Below are 20,709 nucleotides of genomic sequence, written 5' to 3' on the forward strand. Positions count from 1 at the left end.
TGGGAATTCCTTGTTTTTAATAGCTGAGTAGTATTCCATAGTGTAAATGTACCACATTTTCTTTATCCATTCTTCTACTGAGGGACACTTAGGCTGTTTTCATGTTCTGGCTATTATGAATAAGGCTGCTATGAACATGGTTGAGCATATGTCCTTGTTGTGTGGTGGAGCATCTTCTGGGTACATTCCAAGGGGTGGAATAGCAAGGGGCATGTCCCATGAAAGTCTTTACTTACCAGGAAAGTGGGACAGAGGGAAGGACATCCTATTGGGACTCTAGGTGAGAGAAGCATGGGAGAATTGGGAAACAGAAGGATCCAGAGGGTCCTAGAAACCTACAAGAAGAACATTATGGTGGGCAGATCTGGGCCCAGGGGTCTTCCTCAAACTATGGTACCAGCCAAGGACAATATGTGCAGTAAACTTCAAACCCCTACCCAGATCTAGCCAATGGACAGGACATTCTTCACAGTTGAATGGAGAGAGGGGACTGACTTTCACATGAACTCTGATGCCCCATATTTGACCATGTCCCCTGGATGGGGAGGCCTGGTGGCACTCAGAGGAAGGATAGCAGGCTACCAAGAAGAGACTTGATACCCTATGAGCATATACAGGGGGAAGAGGTCCCCCTCATTCACAGTCTTAGGGGAGGGGAGTAACGGGAAAATGGGAGGGAGGGAAGAATGGGAGGATACAAGGGATGGGATAATCATTGAGATGTAATATGAATAAATTAATAAAATATATTTTAAAAATATTGATTTCTACCTACAATAATATTATACAAATGAAAATTTGGAATGAATATCTATTAATAAAGTTTTTATTAAGAAAAAAAAGAATTCATTAAACCAACCATTTGTTTTCTGACATTGTCTACATATGTGTGCAATGCTCTATTATCAAAACGATTTTTTTAGAGCCAGCGGTGGTGGCGTATACCTTTAATCCCAGCACTAGGGAAGCTAAGGCAGGCAGATCTCAGAACTTTTAAAGCCAGCATGGTCTACAGAGCGAGTTCCAGGACAGCCAGGGCTACACAGAGAAACCTTGTCACAAAAAAAAAAAAAAAAAAAAACAGCCAGGCATTGGTGTCACATGCCTTTAATCCCAGCACTCGGGAGGCAGAAGCAGTCAGATCTCTGTGAGTTCGAGGCCAGCCTGGTCTACAAAATGAGTCCAGACAGCCAAGGCTACACAGAGAAACCCTGTCTCTAAAAACAAAAAAGAAAAAAACAAAAACAACAATAACAAAACATCCTTTGAAGGAGCAATCCGCTCATATTACTATGACCAGTGATGTCTGATTGTTTCCTTTCTGTGCACAAAGCTCTTGAAGGCTCCTTGTTGTCTTCAAGATAAAATATAAATGCTCTGGGCGGGACATACAGGAGCACGCCTGTAATCCCAGCACTCGGGAGGGAGGCAGAGGCTGAGGCAAGTGGATCTCTGGGAGTCTAAGGCCAGCCTGGTCTACAAACTGAGTCTAGGGCAGCCAGGGCTATGTTACACAGAGAAACTTTGTTTCTAAAAACAATAAAATAAAATAAATAATACACACACAGCCCTTGCATTCAAAGCCTTCATGATATCAACTCTGCATCTCCCTGGCCTCCTCTCTGACCCTTTTCCACTCATCTTATTTCTCTAATATCAATACATTTGGAAATTTCGACTTGTAAAAAACTCAACATGGGCCGGGTGAGGTGGTGCACTCATTTGATCCCAGCATTCAGAAAGCAGAGGCAGATGGATCACTATGAGTTTGAGGCCAGCCAGGTCTACAAAGTGAGTCTAGGACAGCCAAGGCTACACAGAGAAACTCTGAAAACAAAACAAAAACTTGCTCTTCTTCAAGAATGGGCCTTGGTAGTTCCCTCCCCCCTCTCTCTCCCTGCCCCCCCCCCCATCTCTGTGTGTTTCTGTCTCTGTCTCTCTCTGCCTCTGTCTCTCTCTGTCTGTCTGTCTGTCTGTCTGTCTGTCTCTCTGTCTCTCTCTCTCTCTCTCTCTCTCTCTCTCTGTCTCTCTCTCTCTCTCCTCCCTTCTCTCCCTTTTCACCTCACCTACCAAGTGCAGCTGATTAGACTGGGGAGAGTGTCTGATCCAAGCTAGGCCAGTCAGATAGTCTATACTTCCATTCAGAGTATTTGGATTTGAAATTCAGGATAACCAGTAAGTCCAAGGTGGTGGGGTCGGCATTACCTCTCCTGACAGTGTGTAGATAAGACAGTGTCCAGGATAGTCAAGGCTACACAGAGAAACCCTGTCTCAAAAAGGTAATAAAAAGCAAAACAAAACAACAACAAAAACCTCAACATGTCTGACTATTTTACCCTTAATTCTTTTCAACTTATACCTGGGTCTGAGAGGGTAAGTGATCAATGGGTAGACAAAAGCAGATTTTGGGAGCAGTAAAACATGTGTATAATACTATATCCATAGATATGTGTCACTGTACATATGTCAACACACACAGAACATATAACACCTAGAGTAAACCATACTGTAAAAGCTGCAGACTTCAGGTGAGATACTATTCTCTTTGAAATGTGTCGCTTAACTGTCCCCACTCTGAATCCTCTTCCTCTGGCACCGTTCAATCCCTTACAGCTCACTGGTCACATGGTACTGCTTGCATGGTCCTTCTTGTCTGCACTTAAGCTCCTTTTCCATGCCTCTTAGCAGGGGAAGAAAAACCCAATAACTGCTTCTGTAATGAGCAATTCTGTCCACTGTTTATATTTACAATTATTCTGTTAACTGCATTCTATCAAATACACTTCACTTTTCAGTCTATACCAAAAAAATCTATAAAGCCATCAGATAACATTTATGGAAATAATTACACTTAATGTATGTACAACACATACTGAGCCCAAGAAAATACACTGACCTACTGTCATCAAGTCAAATTGATATATTAAACTGACATTTTTAACAAGCGTAACTGTGTGGCACTATAACAGAATGTAATAAGTTAATGTAATGACTGCAATTATCCACCTCAAATTTCTTTCTGGGAGAAGACAGGATAGAAATAAATAAATGAGTCAGAAGACTACAATTAACATTATTTTTATCAGCCAAACCATATTGTTACAGTTTCTCCCCTTTCTTTGTTTGCCAGCACCTATAATCAGCATCAATATTAACTGCTTGTACTGCTACCATATATACAGTGTGAAACTCATCACCCACTCTTACTGACAGAAGTCTCTGGACAGACTGCACGGCACTGCACTGCACTGCCACTAAAATAATGTCACTCGAACATTCTAAAGAGGCTGTAACTACTACATCTTCTACTTCTGGGAGTTCTAGTCCAGGCCTGGAGACTGAAGAAGAGACTGAGTGGCTGATACTTTCCTTCCCACTACCCTTTCCAGTTGTTGATAGTCCAAGAGACTAAAGAACATTATCGGCTATTTCTGTTGGGACCTGCCCAGCATCCCAGAGCTAGTGAGGCCATGGATCTCACAGCATAGCCTTCCCCACCACTTTACTAAGCTAGTGTAATTCCTAACTGTATTCTAACTGTGGAACCCTTGTAATGGCAGGTCAGTGCAACTCACATTCATCATCACAGGAACTTGCCTTTGCAGCAGACGGAGATCATTGCAGAAAACCCCAGCTCGTCAAAACGCAGAGAACAATTGACTGTGGAGTGTCCAGACCCAGGGAGTACATCTACAACACAATTCATAAGGTTCGGGGACACTGCGGAAGAGCTGATGCAAAGATATAAGCGCCAAAAGCCCAGCAAGTCTACTGTGATAATGTGTCCCCTAGAAATGACAGGGAAGCCACACCCACAGTACCTCAACAATATGGCTGCCTAAACAGGATGTGAACATTGACAACAGACATGCTACCTCAGAGGAGGCCCCAAAGAACTATGGACAACTAAGGGCTGCTGAGAAAGAATTAGTCCTACACTGAGATGAACCCCTAGTTGGTTATTCAATTCCAAGAGGTCATCTCTGAAGTCCTATAAATATAAGCAACACTAAACAGACTCAGCGAGTTATATTTATACAGGTATGTACCCAATAACAATTAAAGAAAAAGAGACCACAAATTGAGAAAGAATGGGGGGTAGATACATGGAAGGGTGTTGCAGAAAGAAAGGGGAGAGGGAAATTATATAATTGTATCTTAATTTTAAAATATATTAAATATTAAAAATAAATATTTAAAAGAAAATATTTTTAATGAGGCCAGGCATGGTGTTAGACGCCTTTAATCCTAGCACTCAGGAGACAGATTTGAATAGATCTCTATGGGTTCAATGCCAAGCAGGTCTACATACCAAGTTACAGGCCAGCCAGGGCTGCAAGGTAAAAATAAAATAAAATAGGGGGAAACAATATTTGGCAAGCAAGAATCGGCTATCTACAGTATCAGAAAGACCAGGATGCCTTCACAAAATCATCAAAATAGGAGGCCCAGGTAAAACCACAGAATAGGAGAAGTGGAGGCACAGGTTCAAGGTGTATACCCACACGTGAGTCCAACAAGCTCTAGTGGTTAGTCCCAAATGCATCACACTGACAGCTATGATTAACTCAGTGGGACAATAAGCCAACCTAAACTAGTAAATGGGGTGGGGATGGGGGGATTGGAGGAGGAATGGCTGATAGAGATAAGAAGGAAAAAGGAGAGGTTGGGGAGAGGGGACCAAAATACATAGTGTACATGTATAAAATAACAAAATTTATTATGAAAATTATAAAGAAATGAGGGGGGAGGAACTGACAAGGTAGAAGAATTTGCAAGCTACAGACCAGTTGGCCATCTAATTCTATGTCCTGGGATGATGTGTGGTCCATTGGCCATCTAATTCTATGTCCTAGGATGTTGTGTGGTCCATTGGCCATCTAATTCTATGTCCTAGGATGTTGTGTGGTCCATTGGCTTTCTAATTCTATGTCCTGGATGGTGTGTGGTGCACAGCGGATGAATCATCAGTGGCACAGGCTTACTCATCTGCTTCCCAGCACTCACAGAGGCAGATCTCCCATCATAACAATCATAACCTAGCCACTAAAATCCACGTGGCAAAACCTTCCAATACTACAACAGATTTAAAAGGAAATAAGAGAATAGTGAAAAGGGCATTCATTAATTGGGTTTTTTTTGGGGGGGGGGGCTGTTTTAGACAAGGTTCCACACAGCCTCTCTATGTATCTAAGGACATCCTTGAACTACTGAGTCTCCTCCTTCAAGTGGGTACCACTGCACCATTTATGCAGCTGCTGGGAGTCACACCCAGGGCTCTGTATGCTAGACAAGCCCTCTACCAACTGAGCTACAGTCCAAGCCCAGCACAAGGTGTCCTAAGTAAATAGATAAATGGTCTCTTAAGTGACTCTGCCCAACTAGAGCACTCATGAATTTCTTAGTCCTGCACAGTCTAGGCACTAAGTTCCATTGGCAGAATGGTGCACAGCTACAACACCACTCTAGGCCTCTAAGTCAATATGTCTTGAAATAGTTTGACTCTTTCCTCACACTTTTATTATTACCCTACTGGAAAAAAATCTTTCCATTCAATCAACACATTTCAATTAGTTCTTTTAAGCATCATTTCTACATATATTATATGAAGGTAGAGGGGAGAACACTGGACTAAAGGGTTAAGCAGAGACTGAACAGGGGAGAAAAAGAGATGAGGGATGGGTTAATAACAAAAGCTATATATTAGAAAACCTATGGAAACCTACTACTTAAAATGTAACAGTACACTGCTGTTGTAAGAGGAAGTCTGGGGGAGGGGAGCTGCACTAAAGACTCTATAACTGACCCAAGACTACAAAGTGACAGATCCACAGCCAGTTTACCCTGGGCATGGCCCTGACCTGGTTAATTCTTACTCTCAACTGGACACAATCCAGAGTCACCTGGGAAGAGACCCTCAATGGAAGGGCTGCCTTCAGATCGGCCAGGGGCATGTCTGTGGGGCCTCATCCTAACCTGAGGTTGATACTGGAGAGAGCAGCCTACTATAGGTGCTGCCACGCCTAGGCAGGAAGCTCTGGCCTATGTAAGAAAGCCAGCTGAGCACAAGTCAGCACGTGAGCAAGCAGCGTTCTCCCCTGGCTCAGCACTGAGTCCTTGTCCTTACCTTCCTCAATGATGGACTGTGACATAAAAGTGCAAGTAAGACAAACCTTTTTCTTCCCCAAGAGGCTTTCAGCCAGTGTTCTACCACAGTAACAGAATGAAACTAGGGCAAGCCCCTGAAGAGCCATTCACGGCCTACCTCTAGCATCCTCATGACTATCAAGCTAATCCCTTCTCAACTTGCATTAACAGACCACTAGCTTCCTCAAACCCCAAAGCTAAAATGCCACCAGGCACAATCTGAAACCTATACAGAGATTTCTCTATGATCTGTTTCCACCAATGTATTTGAAAATACATACAAAACCATACAGAGTTGTTTGGGCTTTTTTTTTTTTCCTTTTTTTTTTTTTGGTTTTGGTTTTGTTTTTGTTTTTGTTCTTCAGTTGTTCTAGTTGTTCTATGGGTACTGTCTTAGTTAATTCATACCATGGTCACCTTATAACATGTGGTCATTTTGGGATGGTGGTAAAGTCACATGGCATGTCATCTTTTTTTTTCCTTAATTTTATTTTATTAATTTATTCCAGAGTTGTTATCCTAGAGTGGAGAGTAGATATTTACAGGTAAGTTTTTCTCTGTATTATATATTTCAGAATCATTTAAAGATTTTAACTTGTTTTCAAAAGCCACAACTTGGGCTAATGAGGATGACTCAGTGGGTAAAAGCACTTGCCATCTAATCCTGATGACTAGAATTCAGTATGAGGAGACACTCAAAGAGAAAGAGAGAGAGAGAGACAGACAGACAGACAGACAGACAGACAAAATGTGTACAAATGTTAACTTTTTTTGAACTTTGTTTTAAGGTTTTATTTATTTATTATGTATGCAGTGCTATGCCTACATGTACACCTGCAGGCCAGAAGAAGACACCAGACCTCATTATAGATGGCTGTGAGCCAGCATGTTGGTTGCTGAGAATTGAACTCAAGACCTTTGGAAGAACAGCCTGTGCTCTCAACCTCTGAGTCATCTCCCCAGCACCCAAATATTAAATTTTGAAAAGGCAGAGATTAGTATGTTTGAGGGGTGGTGGAAAGCAACCTTTTTCACAACTCCAAGCATGACTACCAAGTGTTCAAAACTAGTAAGGAAATTGGCACATTCCATGGACATAAACTGCCAAACATTCTCAACTCATAGTATGTTGAAGCCACTCAAGGAAAACGGGAAGCTTTCTGACTGTACTCAGGGCCCAAAGTCCAGAAACAAATCTCAACTGTGAAAAGCAACTAGAAATAAACAATCCATTTCCTAGGCTTCAATAAATTATTTAAAATAGGCTATGGGTCCAAGTTTGCTTTACTGTTGCTATGATAGACTATCATGACTAAAGTAGAAGAAAATGTGGATGAGCAAAGCAGGGAAGTCTCTGTATAGGTTTCAGATGGTTCTTGACCGCATTTTAGCTTCTGAGCTACTGTAGGAGCTACTGATCTGTTATATATTCCAGAAAGATCTGCCTAATAGCCATGACCCAGAGGTGGGCAGTGAATGACTACCTTTCTTACACAGCCCAGGTCTAGGCACAGTTCCTCCAGTGTCAACTAACAGTGAAGAAAATGCCCCTAGACATCGTATGCATGGGCTAATATGAGAGAAGCACTTCTTCAACTGCGCTCCCCTCGTCCCAGGTAACTCCAGGTTTGTGTCAAGCTGACAGCTGAAGCTATGACGCTAATCAAGAAATATCCAATAGCAAATATAAGATGGCTGTGAGCTTTTCACTACAGTCCATGGTATTCTAAGGCCAATTCAAAAGATGGAGAAAACAGTGCATGCATACATACTTGGACAAGTGTAACAAGTCCTGAATGACTGCAGTGATGATTGCCTGGGGCAAGGAGGTCAAAGGGGCTGAAGGGAAAGCACGGAGAAGAAAGGTTCTACTACATTCTCTGTAGTAGTTAAAATTTTTGTACTAAATATACATACTTTTTAATAAATTGTTTTTGAAGTAGAGAAAAGGGCAGCAACTGTTGAGACTACTGCTAATAAGCCTACCAACTTTTCTAAGCTCTAACTCAAAGGCATTTCCTTTTCCCTCCATATCACCTCTTTAGATACTGACCAAGAGCCCTAACCCTGCTTGCTGATGCTCTGCCCACCTCGCTGTCCTCTCTGCAGCTGCTCGCAGACCTTCACTGCTGGCCTAAACTCAAAATGCATGACTTTCTACCTCTCTTCAACCTCCTTTCTCCCCTAGCAGTGCTGGGTTTTACAGCTTGTCTGCTCTGTGTGTAGTTTTCCTCACAAACTCTAATAGAAAAGGGGTGGGGGGTGGAGAGAATAAAGAGAAAAGGAGAAAAGTAAGTATGGAGGGAAAAAGAAAAATGAAGAGATTAAAAGTGGTACTAGCTAAGTAAGAAAAGCATGTTTTGCACAAATGACAGGCAAACTTTCCCAGTGTTGAGTGGTCCACTACAGAGAACATGGACCCCAGAGTCAAACAGACATAGATTTTGATCCTAGTTCAGTAACTTCTTAGAAATAAGTGATGAAGAAAAAGACAATGGGGAAGCCTGGGGTAGGAAGGTGGGGGTCCCACAGGCATTTCATAATAGCATGCAAAGGAGCCACCAAGAATTCATAACTGACTAGACCACAAATATATTTTGTAACCTTAAAAACCACAGGTGACAACCAGGCGTGGTGGCACATGCCTTTAATCCCAGCACTCGGGAGGCAGCAGCAGGCGGATCACTGTGAGTTTGAGGCCAGCCTGGTCCACAAAGCTGGTCCAGGACAGCCAGGACTACACAGAGAAACCCTGTCTCAAAAAAAACAAAAACAAAACCACCACAGGTGACCTGAAATCAGGCACTGAACAAAACCCTCTAACCTATGACAGCTGCTTAAGACCAGAGTACAAGAGCTAGGAAAAATGGCTACGTGAGTAGAGTGCCTATTACACAAGCACAAGGCCCTGAGTTCAGATCCCAGCACCCACAGAAAAGCTAGGTGTGGCCGTCTACACACCTGTAACCCTAGTGGAGACAGGAAGACCCCATGGGTTTGCTGGCCAGCTACTCTAGCCAAGTGGTGGGCTTCAGATCTAATGAAAGATCCTGTCTCAAAAAGTAAAATGGACAGCAATTGAGAAAGAGGAGGTGGGGGAGAACGTTTCCTTTATGAGGCAGCCTGCTGGTAGTGCAGAGACTAAACCGCCCACTAACAAGGGCCCCAACTACATATGGCTACTACATTTGTAATTAAATCTAAGATGGCAGTTGTCTCAAAGAAATCTAGGCATCAAAGTAAGATATGCGGTTCAGTTGCCTCTCAGGATGCTCAGGATGCTCAGGATTACCTTTGGCATTTACCTCCCAAATCTTAATGCAGGACATTGTTAACAAAAGTGATCAGAAATCCTAGCAGACACAAGCCTGTCACTCCTGTGACCCCAGCACTCTGTGAGGCAGGAGGATGGTGAGCTCAATGCAAACCTGGGCTACACAATGAGAGCCTGTCAGAAAAAAGGTGAGACAGAGGGGAAGAGAGCTGAGGAAGAGGAAGGGATAGGGGAGGACAGCTGAGGAGGAGAAGGGAGGGAGAGGGGAGGAGAGCTGAGGAGGAGGAAGGAGATGGGAGGAGAGTTGAGGAGGAGGGAGAGGGGAGGACAGCTGAGGAGGAGGGAGAGGGGAGGACAGCTGAGGAGGAGGGAGGGAGAGAGGAGGACAGCTGAGGAGGAGGGAGGGAGAGGGGAGGACAGCTGAGGAGGAGAGGGGGGAGGGGAGGACAGCTGAGGAGGAGGGAGGGAGAGGGGAGGACAGCTGAGGAGGAAGGGAGAGGGGAGGAGAGCTGAGGAGGAAGGGAGAGGGGAGGAGAGCTGAGGAGGAAGAAGGAGATGGGAGGAGAGCTGAGGAGGAGGAAGGGAGAGGGGAGGACAGCTGAGGAGGAGGGAAGGAGAGGGGAGAACAGCTGAGGAGGAGAGAGGGGAGGGGAGGACAGCTGAGGAGGAGGAAGGGAGAGGGGAGGACAGCTGAGGAGGAGAGAGGGGAGGGGAGGACAGCTGAGGAGGAGGAAGGGAGAGGGGAGGACAGCTGAGGAGGAGAGAGGGGAGGGGAGGACAGCTGAGGAGGAGAGAGGGGAGGGGAGGACAGCTGAGGAGGAGGGAGGGGAGGGGAGGACAGCTGAGGAGGAGGAAGGGAGAGGGGAGGATAGCTGAGGAGGAGAGAGGGGAGGGGAGGACAGCTGAGGAGGAGGAAGGGAGAGGGGAGGACAGCTGAGGAGGAGAGAGGGGAGGGGAGGACAGCTGAGGAGGAGGGAGGGGAGGGGAGGACAGCTGAGGAGGAGGAAGGGAGAGGGGAGGATAGCTGAGGAGGAGAGAGGGGAGGGGAGGACAGCTGAGGAGGAGGAAGGGAGAGGGGAGGACAGCTGAGGAGGAGAGAGGGGAGGGGAGGACAGCTGAGGAGGAGAGAGGGGAGGGGAGGACAGCTGAGGAGGAGAGAGGGGAGGGGAGGACAGCTGAGGAGGAGAGAGGGGAGGGGAGGACAGCTGAGGAGGAGGGAAGGAGAGGGGAGAACAGCTGAGGAGGAGAGAGGGGAGGGGAGGACAGCTGAGGAGGAGGAAGGGAGAGGAGAGGACAGCTGAGGAGGAGAGAGGGGAGGGGAGGACAGCTGAGGAGGAGGAAGGGAGAGGGGAGGACAGCTGAGGAGGAGGGAGGAGGGAGCACAGATGAGGAGGAGGAAGGGAGGGGGAGGACAGCTGAGGAGGAGGGAGGAGGGAGCACAGATGAGGAGGAGGAAGGGAGAGAGGAGGCAGGAAGAGCATTAGGATAGAAGACACATCCCAGCAGGCCCTGCTGAGATCCTGGAGAGAGGACTACTGGGGAACAACAACTATAAAGATTATGAGGAACAGACTTAGAGTTCTACTTCAAAAGTTATGGTGGGAGCTCTAAGTCACCAATAATAGACAATACTCCTATTTGCTTTCGAGAGAATCCCATTTCCACTTCAGAGAGTGGGAACAGATGTGTCCAAGAGACTCTGATCAGTAAGGGTTATTGGCATGGTGGCCAAATCACCTGCAAAGCAGGCCACACACATGCTCCGGTGCAAGCCAGGTTCCTTTATACCTGCGAACTTTGTAAGGTGATTAGCCCTGACGGTCAGGAAGTACCAGATCCTTTCAATTTGGTCTCCAATGGCATAATAATCACAGATCTGTCTGATGAACCTTGATTCAGAAGTTACCAGCTGGGTCCACTCCTTCTGAGACAGGGCTGGCCCAGAATAGAAACCTGTTCTGAACCAGAAAGAGATTGACAAAACGTCTGTGTTCTACTAGAGCCCACCGCCATCCCACTGGGAAAGCAAGGCCTTCTTCGAAAGGTTCCCAGCATATTTTATAAGCTGGGATGGGTATCCGGTTACATATACAGAACAGTAAACATTAGAACTTAGGCCATACAGCAGCAGTGAACAGCTTTACACAGAAACCAAAAGTAACAGGAGGATTTAAAAGAAACATTAGAATGTGGTGAGGACTAAAGACATGGCACATTAGATAACACAAACTGATGATGAACAGCAGTGGAAAGCATCAACTAACTTCTGCTTCCTAAGAACCAGCAAATGCCAGCATGACGGATCACCCTGAAATAAAGATAATAAAGAAGGGTGAAGTGTTTACATAAAGATGTCTCTTTTGGATACCATCATGAAATACACCCTTTACACGGTAATTGGAGGGTTAAAACTTGGCAAAATCACAGTGCATTACCGACAGTGCTTCTAAATGTCTGTCTGCTATTTCTCATCATGTCATTCACACCCTCTGTTCCAATCAAGTTGATTCTTCGAGAAACATTTTAAACTAATATGTGAAATTATACTCTTTTCCTATTTAAAAGATTGATTCGATCAGGACATTTTAGATATATACATATACATACACACATGAATATATAAATAAATCATATCCCTACAATCAATATTTTAATTATTTATTTTTATTTTATGTACATTGGTGTTTTGCCTGCATGTATCTCTGTATGTCAGATCCCCTGGAAGAGGAGTTACAGACAGTTGTGAGCTGCCATGTGGGTGCTGGGAATTGAACCCAAGTCCTATGGAAGAGCAGCCAGTGCTCTTAATGACTGAGCCATCTCCCCAGACCCTAATATTTCTTTAAACAATGAAACAAAGCCCAGAAGTGGTAACACACACCTTTAATCCCAGCACTCAGGGAAGAAGAGGCAGGTGGATCACTGTGAGTTCGAGGCCAGCCTGGTCTACAAAGTGAATGCAGGACAGCCAAGACTACACAGAGAAACCCTGACTCAGAAAAAAAAAAAGAAAAGAAAAGAAACAAACAAACAAACCAGAAAAATCTCTATGAAACACAAACAGTGGACTGTAGCTCAAATAAGAACTCACCCTGGGTCTAGCAAGTTGGCTTAGTGGGTGTGATAGTTTGACTAAGAAAGGTCCCCACAGGCTCATATGTTTGAATAGTTGGTCCCTGGTTGGTGGGCCTGTTTGGGTGGGGTTAGGAAGTGTGATCTTGTTGGAGGAGGTGTGGCTCTTGAGGCTTCAAGGGCTCTTACCATTCTCAGTGTGCTCGCTGCCTCCTTTTGGGGGATCAGGAGTGAGTGGTCAGCTGCTCCTCCAACAGTTTACACCTCCATGCCCTTGCCCCCCCGTTACCGCTAACCCTCTGGACCTGAAAGCCCAATCAAACGCCTTCTTTAATGAGCTACCTTGGTCATGGTGTTTTATCTCAGCAATAGAAAAGTAACTAAGGTGCTGGGCATGGTGGTGCACGCCTTTAATCCCAGCACTCGGAAGGCAGAGGCAGGCGGATCGCTGTGAGTTCGAGGCCAGCCTGGTCTACAAAGCGAGTCCAGGACAGCCAAGGCTACACAGAGAAACCCTACCTGGGGGGAAAAAAAAAAGAAAGGAAAAAAAGAAAAAGAAAAGTAACTAAGATCGCAGGTAAAGGTGGCTGCCACCAAGGTTGAAGACCAAGTTTAATGCCTGGATCCACACTAGAAGACAACCTCCTAAAACTCGTCATCTGATCTCCATATGCACACTATGGCAGGCATGCATCTATACACATTTTTAAAACTTAAGAGAATAATCTCAATATTCAAAATATACTTGGGATCACATTGCCAATAGACCTCCATAGATTTCAAAGTATTTTGTTACATGCAAAAGAACTGAGTTAGGGAAAACCTTAGGAGTGTTAGCAACAAAGGAACACCTATTTCAGGGCTCCTCAGAACTTATAATCAAAGAGTCACGGCATGGTTGGAGTAAAATGTTAGTCAACTCTGGTCTAACTAAATCCCAGCTCCACACTGCAGGGGTGAGTTACAGCCATCTACCCTCACAGTGTCATGTCTTTGGTATCCAACTGGGCTCTGTCATTGCAGTGCTAGGGGTGGAACCTAGGTCCTCGCCTATGCGAGGCATGCCATGCTACTGAGTTACATGTCCAGCCTAAAAGCACAAGGTCTTTGAAAAAAATCAGTACTGTACAGTAAGGTAAATATTTAAAAATAAAATAATACTACAACTTACCACTGAGAGCTACTACTAAAACCACATTGAAGCCAGGTGGTGGTGGCGCATGCCTTTAATCCCAGCACTCGGGAGGCAGAGGCAGGTGGATCGCTGTGAGTTCGAGCCCAGCCTGGTCTACAAAGTGAGTCCAGGACAGCCAAGGCTACAAGGGAGAAACCCTGTCTCGGGAAAAACAACAACAACAAACCACATTGAGGTTTTCATCTATCTGTTCATGTGTATATATTTTTTTCTTAAATAACTACAATCATATTAATACTTTTAGGATCCTACTTTACATTTTTTCACATAAATATTCCTGTATCTAAAAAAAATGACTTAAAAGCTACGCCTTCCTCCCGTGCACATCCAGCGTCCTGGAACCTCCCTACAGACTAGGGCCGCTGTACCACGATATATGCATACTCATCTCATCAGATCCTTCCAGGCGCGGAGCCACTTCTGAAACATTTCTAAACTATAGCTGCCAATACTCTCATTGATACAGTGGGTAGACAAAGCAGATGTGTATAAAAACTTAGTTCACTGTTGAACTTTCTTGCAGTGAGTCTGGTAAGTATGGCCCCATAGTGTGCTGCTGCATGCTCGGACAGGACATACAGAGAAATGTCAGAGTCAGGGTTGAATACTGGGAAGAGTTTAGACACATTTGTAAGAGAAACTATTCTACATAAACTTCTGATGTTTTGCCTTGTTGCTAAGAGGATTTATACAAAATATGCAGATCAGACCACCCCATTTCAGTACCTCCCATTTGAGAAACAAAAGGATTCCAGTATGAAAAGGCCTTATAAAATAAGTATGATGTTCTAAGATTAGAATATACAAAAAGCAGCATGCTACCAACTCAAAACTGATGCTACATATGAGGAATATGTCTTTAAAAAGTATATTGAGGATCTAATGTAAATACATAAAACCCATTCTGATAAACAGCCCAGGAAAGAAAGTACTGTGATACTGTAGTGGTGACTGAGAATATTTTTTTTAATAAATTTATTTACTTATTATTTATATAGTATTCAGCCAGAAGAGGGCACCAGATCTCATTATAAATGTCGTGAGTCACCATGTGGTTGCTGGGAACTGAACTCAGGACCTTTGGAAGAGCAGTCAGTACTCTTAGCCTCTGAGCCATCTTTTAAGAATTTCTTTTGGGAGAGCTAGCCCTGACCCTCACTGGCTGCAGCACTCAGCAGAGTGAGCCCTATGCCTTGCCTGGGCAGCACACTAGAGCTAACCTCGGTAGCAGGGGTGTGGGTGACCTAGCTTTAAGGGCTACACCACATCTGCAATGAGATACCCTCCCCACCCCCTCACCACCTACATCAGGCAGGAGTTATGGCCCCCGAGGTCATGAGAGCAGGAGAGCTGGCCCTACTCCTCACGAGCTGCAGAACGTGGGAGAGCAGGCCCTGAACCTCCCCTGGGGAGCACAGTAGAGTTGGCCCTGGTAGTAAAGGCAGGTGAGCCACCCTAAGGGCACGAGCCCTGTCTCTTGCCAGCTGCAGCATTAGGCAGTGCTAGAGAGCTCACCCTGGTGGTACGGGTACAGGAGCACTGGCAGGCTAACTAGCTCAGCTACCACGCAGGCTTGGATCCAGGGCTTTGAGTTGGCCCACCCCAACATAATTACTAGAGCGTAATTGGTGCTGCAGAACCAAAGCTGCAGGATCTCCACAACACAGGGTAACAACAGGATATCCAAGAGGAGTCCTGGATCTGCAATAAACATTTGCAAATACAGTATGTGGACAAAGGGGTATGTATTCTGTGTGACACACTACCACTTCTACAACAAGATTTTTTTTATTCTGTCTTATTTTATCTTGGGGAGGGGAAGTTGCAGAGGTGGAGGGCAGATATAAAGAGATGGGAAATGAGTGGGAGTGAGGTGCATGACGTGAAATTCACAAAGAATCAATAAAGTTTTTTTAAAGGCTTGGAAATAAAAAATAATAATTTATTGAGGACACACACGCACACACACACACACACAGAGACACACATACACACGGAGTACAGGTACTAAAGGATCTGGATCCTTCGGAGCTGCAGCTAACAGTTATGATCTGTCCAACATGGGTACTAGGACCTGAACTCTAGTCTAGGTTTGAATTTGAGGCCAGCCAAGACTATAAACTGAGTCCAGGCCAGCCAAGACTATAAACTGAGTCCAGGCCAGCCTAGTCTACAGAGTCCAGGACAGCCTAGTCTACAAACTGAGTCCAGGCCAGCCTAGTCTACAGAGTCCAGGACAGCCTGATCTACAAACTGAGTCCAGGCCAGCCTAGTCTACAGAGTCCAGGACAGCCTAGTCTATAAACTGAGTCCAGGACACCCTAGCCTACAAACTGAGTCCAGGACAGCCTAGTCTATAAACTGAGTCCAGGACACCCTAGCCTACAAACTGAGTCCAGGACAGCCTGGTCTATAAACTGAGTCCAGGACATCCTGGCCTACAAACTGAGTCCAGGACATCCTGGTCTACAAACTGAGTCCAGGACATCCTGGTCTACAAACTGAGTCCAGGACAGCCAAGGCTACACAAAAGAACCCTGTCTCAGAAAAAACAAACAAACAAAAGAAACCCATGCATCATGACTCAGTTGTACATTGAGACAAAGGGGGCAAAAATTAGGAAGATGGGAGAATTGAAATAGGATAGATACCATTGTAACGTGACATTTTGTCAAAGTTATTAGTTATAAAAAACAAAATAAAACCTTTTAAGAATCTTAAGCTTACCATGGGGGGGCGGGGTGAGAATCTTAAGCTTTACTGGTTTTCTTTGGGTTTTTTTTTTTTTTAGTTGTTTGGTTGGTTGGGTTGGTTTTTGTTTTTTGTTTTGTTTTGTTTTGTTTTTTCTTTGAGACATGGTTTCTCTTGTAGTCCTGGCTGTCCTGAACTCGCTTTGCTGCTGGCCTTGAACTCACAGAAATCCACCTGCCTCTGCCTTCCCGAGTGCTGGGACTAAAGACGTGTGTTCTGACTGCCCGGCTAGCTTTACTGTTATTAATTAAACTATTACTGTTATTAATGATAGCACATCCTGAAATCTGTTTGTCTACATCATACGATGCAGCAAATGAATGGGTAATTTTGTTCTTAAGAATAGAGCAACCGGGGCTGCCAAGGAAGCAAAAAAAAAAAAAAAGGCTAAGCAGGCATCAAAGAAGAGAGCAATGGCTGCCACCAAGGCCCCCACAGAGGCAGCACTTAGACAAAGGATTGTGAAGCCTGTGAGGATCTCTGCTCCCCAAGTTCATAGATCAGAGTTTAAAATAAAGGGGAAAAAAAGAAAATTAAATTTTAAAAAAGAAAAAAACTAAAGAACAAGGTTTCTCATGAATGAAATGAAAATCAGAAAAATCCTTAGGTAAGAATGTTAAGTGGTGATACCAAATGAACATGGTGTGTGTGTGTGTGTGTGTGTGTGTGTATGTGTGTGTGTGTGTGTGTGTGTGTGTTTTCCTAGCTCTGTACATCCAAAAAGCCAAAAAGCAATAGTACTCCTAGCAATACCTAGAACTAGTTCTAGAATCTAAATACCATTCCTCAATAAAAACAAGCAAGCTTCACATAGAGATGGCCTCTTCTAAGTCTAATACAGGAAAAGGAAGAGGAATCTAGAACATGCATGTGTGTAGTGGGCAAGAAAGTGATCGAAGAACGACAGGGCAAGCATCCAAAGGGGCAAGCCGACCTAGGATACGCTTTAAAGGATACCGTGAGCTCAGAGAAGGAAACAGCCTGTGCGAGGTCACAACAGTGGTAGCTAGTAGCCAAATCATGCTCACATGCCTCTGCTAAGATTCTGGGTCAGCCCTTGGCAGGAGAAGAGATGAAGACTACCAGGGGCCCCTAGAGCCCAAAGGTCTGGAAGCCCTGAAGACAATAATAGAAGCCATCCAGCTAAGATGCATTCAAGTTCCAGACAGACCCCTGCATCTTATCAGGCCTTTGAACTTGTGGTGCCTTCTGACTGGAGCATAGTCTCTACAGACAGTTATTAACTTGTGTTGGCCCCTGCTCAAAGGCCAATTTATCAGAGGCTCCTCAACTATATATATAATTATATTTTAAAAAATAAATATTGCTCATTAGACTGTTTAAGCAACATTTCTATAAGATTAAAATTTTCAAATAAATACATATCAAGAAACATGCAGGATACAGGAACAGGGTTTCACAGTGAAATCAAACTATCAACATAATAGAAAGTGTGATTATGTATCACTTTTTATTTCCTCCTTCCCACAAGGCACTGCTCTCCACTTCAACTGCATTTTATCAAATGAGTTCAGGAAGACAGAGATTTGTTTCTCACTAGCAATCCTGGGACAGGGTTTAAGACAAAAAGGATCAAAATTAACTCATTGCAATGAGTTCTGGAAAAGACTTCTAGATTTCAACTTACAGCCTGATCACTCTATTCAGATTCTTCCTGCCTTCTATGACCCTAAATATCTGATCCTAAATAACAAAACAGAAGGTTGCAACAAATCACATGAAAAATAGGTTTCCTGTCTGCTCCAGTCTTAGTGAGATCAGGAAAGTATCACAGCATGTATCAGCCATAAATGGAGGTTTCTGTCCGACTGTAAGAAGGAAGTGGTGTATCACAGTGGCTCATGATATGAGCCACGGACTAAGACTTCCTCGCTTTGAATATCTACTTCACCGCTTACACTCTATGGGGTTCACTGCACATTACTCAATCTCTTCATCCATCAGTTTCCTCATCTAAGATATGGGAACAGTAGAATCTATGTTTTAGGGTTATTTTGAATAGATAAGTTTAATAGAACAAACAATACAGGTAAGTTCTTGGACTAACATCTGCACACCGTAACTTCCCGTCAGTTACTTCTGTGCTTCCATTGCTGCTGTCTGACTCCTAGCTGGCTAACTGGCCTGCGTCCCTGTGCTTCTTACCATTACTAGTGCTTTACAACAGCTGCCTCCACTGCCAAGTTTAATCTATGGGTGATGCAACTTGGCATTTGAATCAGAAAAATGAGAGCAAAGAAAATGACAACACATCTCAACACAATCAGAGGGGGAAAACTAAAACTCCTTTAGTATCCCTCAATAAGTTTTGTAAGAACCTGAAGGAAAGTTAGCAACAGACTAACAAATCATGACTCATTCCCAGAAGGAATCTGTGACCTGGACAAATTATTCTTCAAAAGAAATGGCATGTTCCCTTCATTGGTTAATAATTTCTGCAACTTTATTAAAGTTTACTATGCACAAAAAATTAAGCTAGACATCAGAAATAGAAAATGGAGTAATGTCTTTTAAAACTTTGTGGGGTTTCTATTGACCTTTTATTTGTTTCTTTTCTTCCTTTCTTCTTTTATCAGTAACAGGAATCAACACCAAGGTCTTGTGCCATTAGGCCCCAAAGATGTCTGCATCAATAAAGCAGACTCGGGTTCTAGTGTCTGATAAGTTATATGATTAGTACACATGGTACGGAAGACATAAAGGAGAAACGTGTGAGGTGTATTGTGCAAAAGGAAAGAGGAGACAGCTTCCACAGACGCAGTGGTTTTCAAGCTGAGCCCTAAAAATAAATAAAGCTAATAAACAAGGGTAGAGGGGAGGAAATCATCCCTCCAGGAGTAAGAGTTAGCCAGTGCCCGGCAAATATACATCACACAAAACCAAAGGAACTCCTTCTGAAACTGCTGGGTAAATAGCCACTGAGATCCGTGCCTAGACAGAGAACCTCTGTAGCAACTTCCATGCACACAGTCTGCTCTTCTCAATTCAAAGCAAGCCTCCCTTGTGGAGACAGGACAGACAGCTGCAGTTAAGATCAGCTCACAGACAAATTTCTCACTTACAACACTGGGCGGCAGCAGTGGGCAGCGGCTTCCTCTGGCTTTCTTCTTGACTAGAATACTAGAAGCAGAAAGGAAAAGAAGAAAATACATAGTAAGAGTTCCGAGTACAGAAGAAGAGGCATCAGCTCCCTACTAAATATTCGGTGTGTGACCTGGGCCGATTTCTTACTGAACAGTAACAGAACTTCACACTGCTCTCCTCCCTGTGGGATCCCGCTCAGGAGAGACTTTCACTTAGGGTGCTGGCTCCAAACAGCACAGCAGGGGGACCATTCTGATTACCAGGCAGCTGCATACACGGAACCAGATGGTAACACTGAAGACTTCCATCAGGCTGTCTGCACTCTTCCCTGGCAAATGCTTATGAATATTGAAACTGCATATCTCAAAGTATACACACCTGGACTTCCAGGTATATCCAGTAGTTCCCTCCCCACTCTAGCCTCTCCAGGGCCACCCACCACCACACAACAACAACAACAACAACAACAACAACAAATGTGCACGGTACTGAAGCTATAAGAAAACAATCTAAAAAGAAAAAGAAAAGAATCTATGAAAGGGAACAGAATTAAGGGACAGTTTTGAGAGTGGGCAGAAGTCAAAAAGGTATTAACTAATGCATGTATATAGCTTAGAAGGACAGTTTGGTTCGACCTCAGTGGAAAACTAGAAAGGTATAAATATAAGATCTGAGCATATACAGGGGGAAGAGGTCCCCCTCAGACACAGACATAGGGGAGGGGAGTAGGGGGGAAGTGGGAGGAAGGGAGGAATGGGAGGATACAAAGGATGGGCTAACAACTGAGATGTAATATGAATAAATTAATAAAAAAACTGAAAAAAAAATATCTGGGCTAGGCTGGCAGAGTGGTGCATGCTTAGAATAAGTTCAAGGTAATCCTCAGCCACATGAGCCAGAGGTCACCATGGGCTACATGACAGGGTATCTGAACTTCACATGCTAATTTTTTGACTCCTCAATAAGCTATGAGGTTCTGGGTGAGCCAGGCTAAACCACCAATAAGCCACTCATTTAATAAATATTGACTTAGCAAGCATACACTATGTACAAAGACTTGTTGGGAAATAGAACTGAACTCATAGTAAGGACTATACAGGGCTGGAGAGATGGCTCAGTGATTGAGAGCACTAGCCACTCTTACAGAGAACCCAGGTCTGTTTCC

At 44.1% G+C, this 20,709-nt stretch overlaps 1 protein-coding gene across 7 annotated transcripts in view; it reads right to left on the minus strand.

Moving 5' to 3' along the window:
- Nucleotides 1–20,709, minus strand: part of UNC13B (unc-13 homolog B) — a 199,199-nt gene that overhangs the window by 119,241 nt on the left and 59,249 nt on the right. For all 7 annotated transcript variants that reach the window (XM_084791248.1, XM_084791247.1, XM_084791256.1 and 4 more), the window contains one exon: nucleotides 19,523–19,580. In XM_084791248.1, coding sequence (XP_084647374.1) covers nucleotides 19,523–19,580 — 58 coding nt within the window. The remainder of the gene's footprint in view (nucleotides 1–19,522; nucleotides 19,581–20,709) is intronic.

The sequence above is a fragment of the Acomys minous genome (genome assembly GCF_964271855.1).
Source record: "Acomys minous genome assembly, chromosome: 8".
In the NCBI taxonomy this organism is placed as follows: domain Eukaryota; kingdom Metazoa; phylum Chordata; class Mammalia; order Rodentia; family Muridae; genus Acomys; species Acomys minous.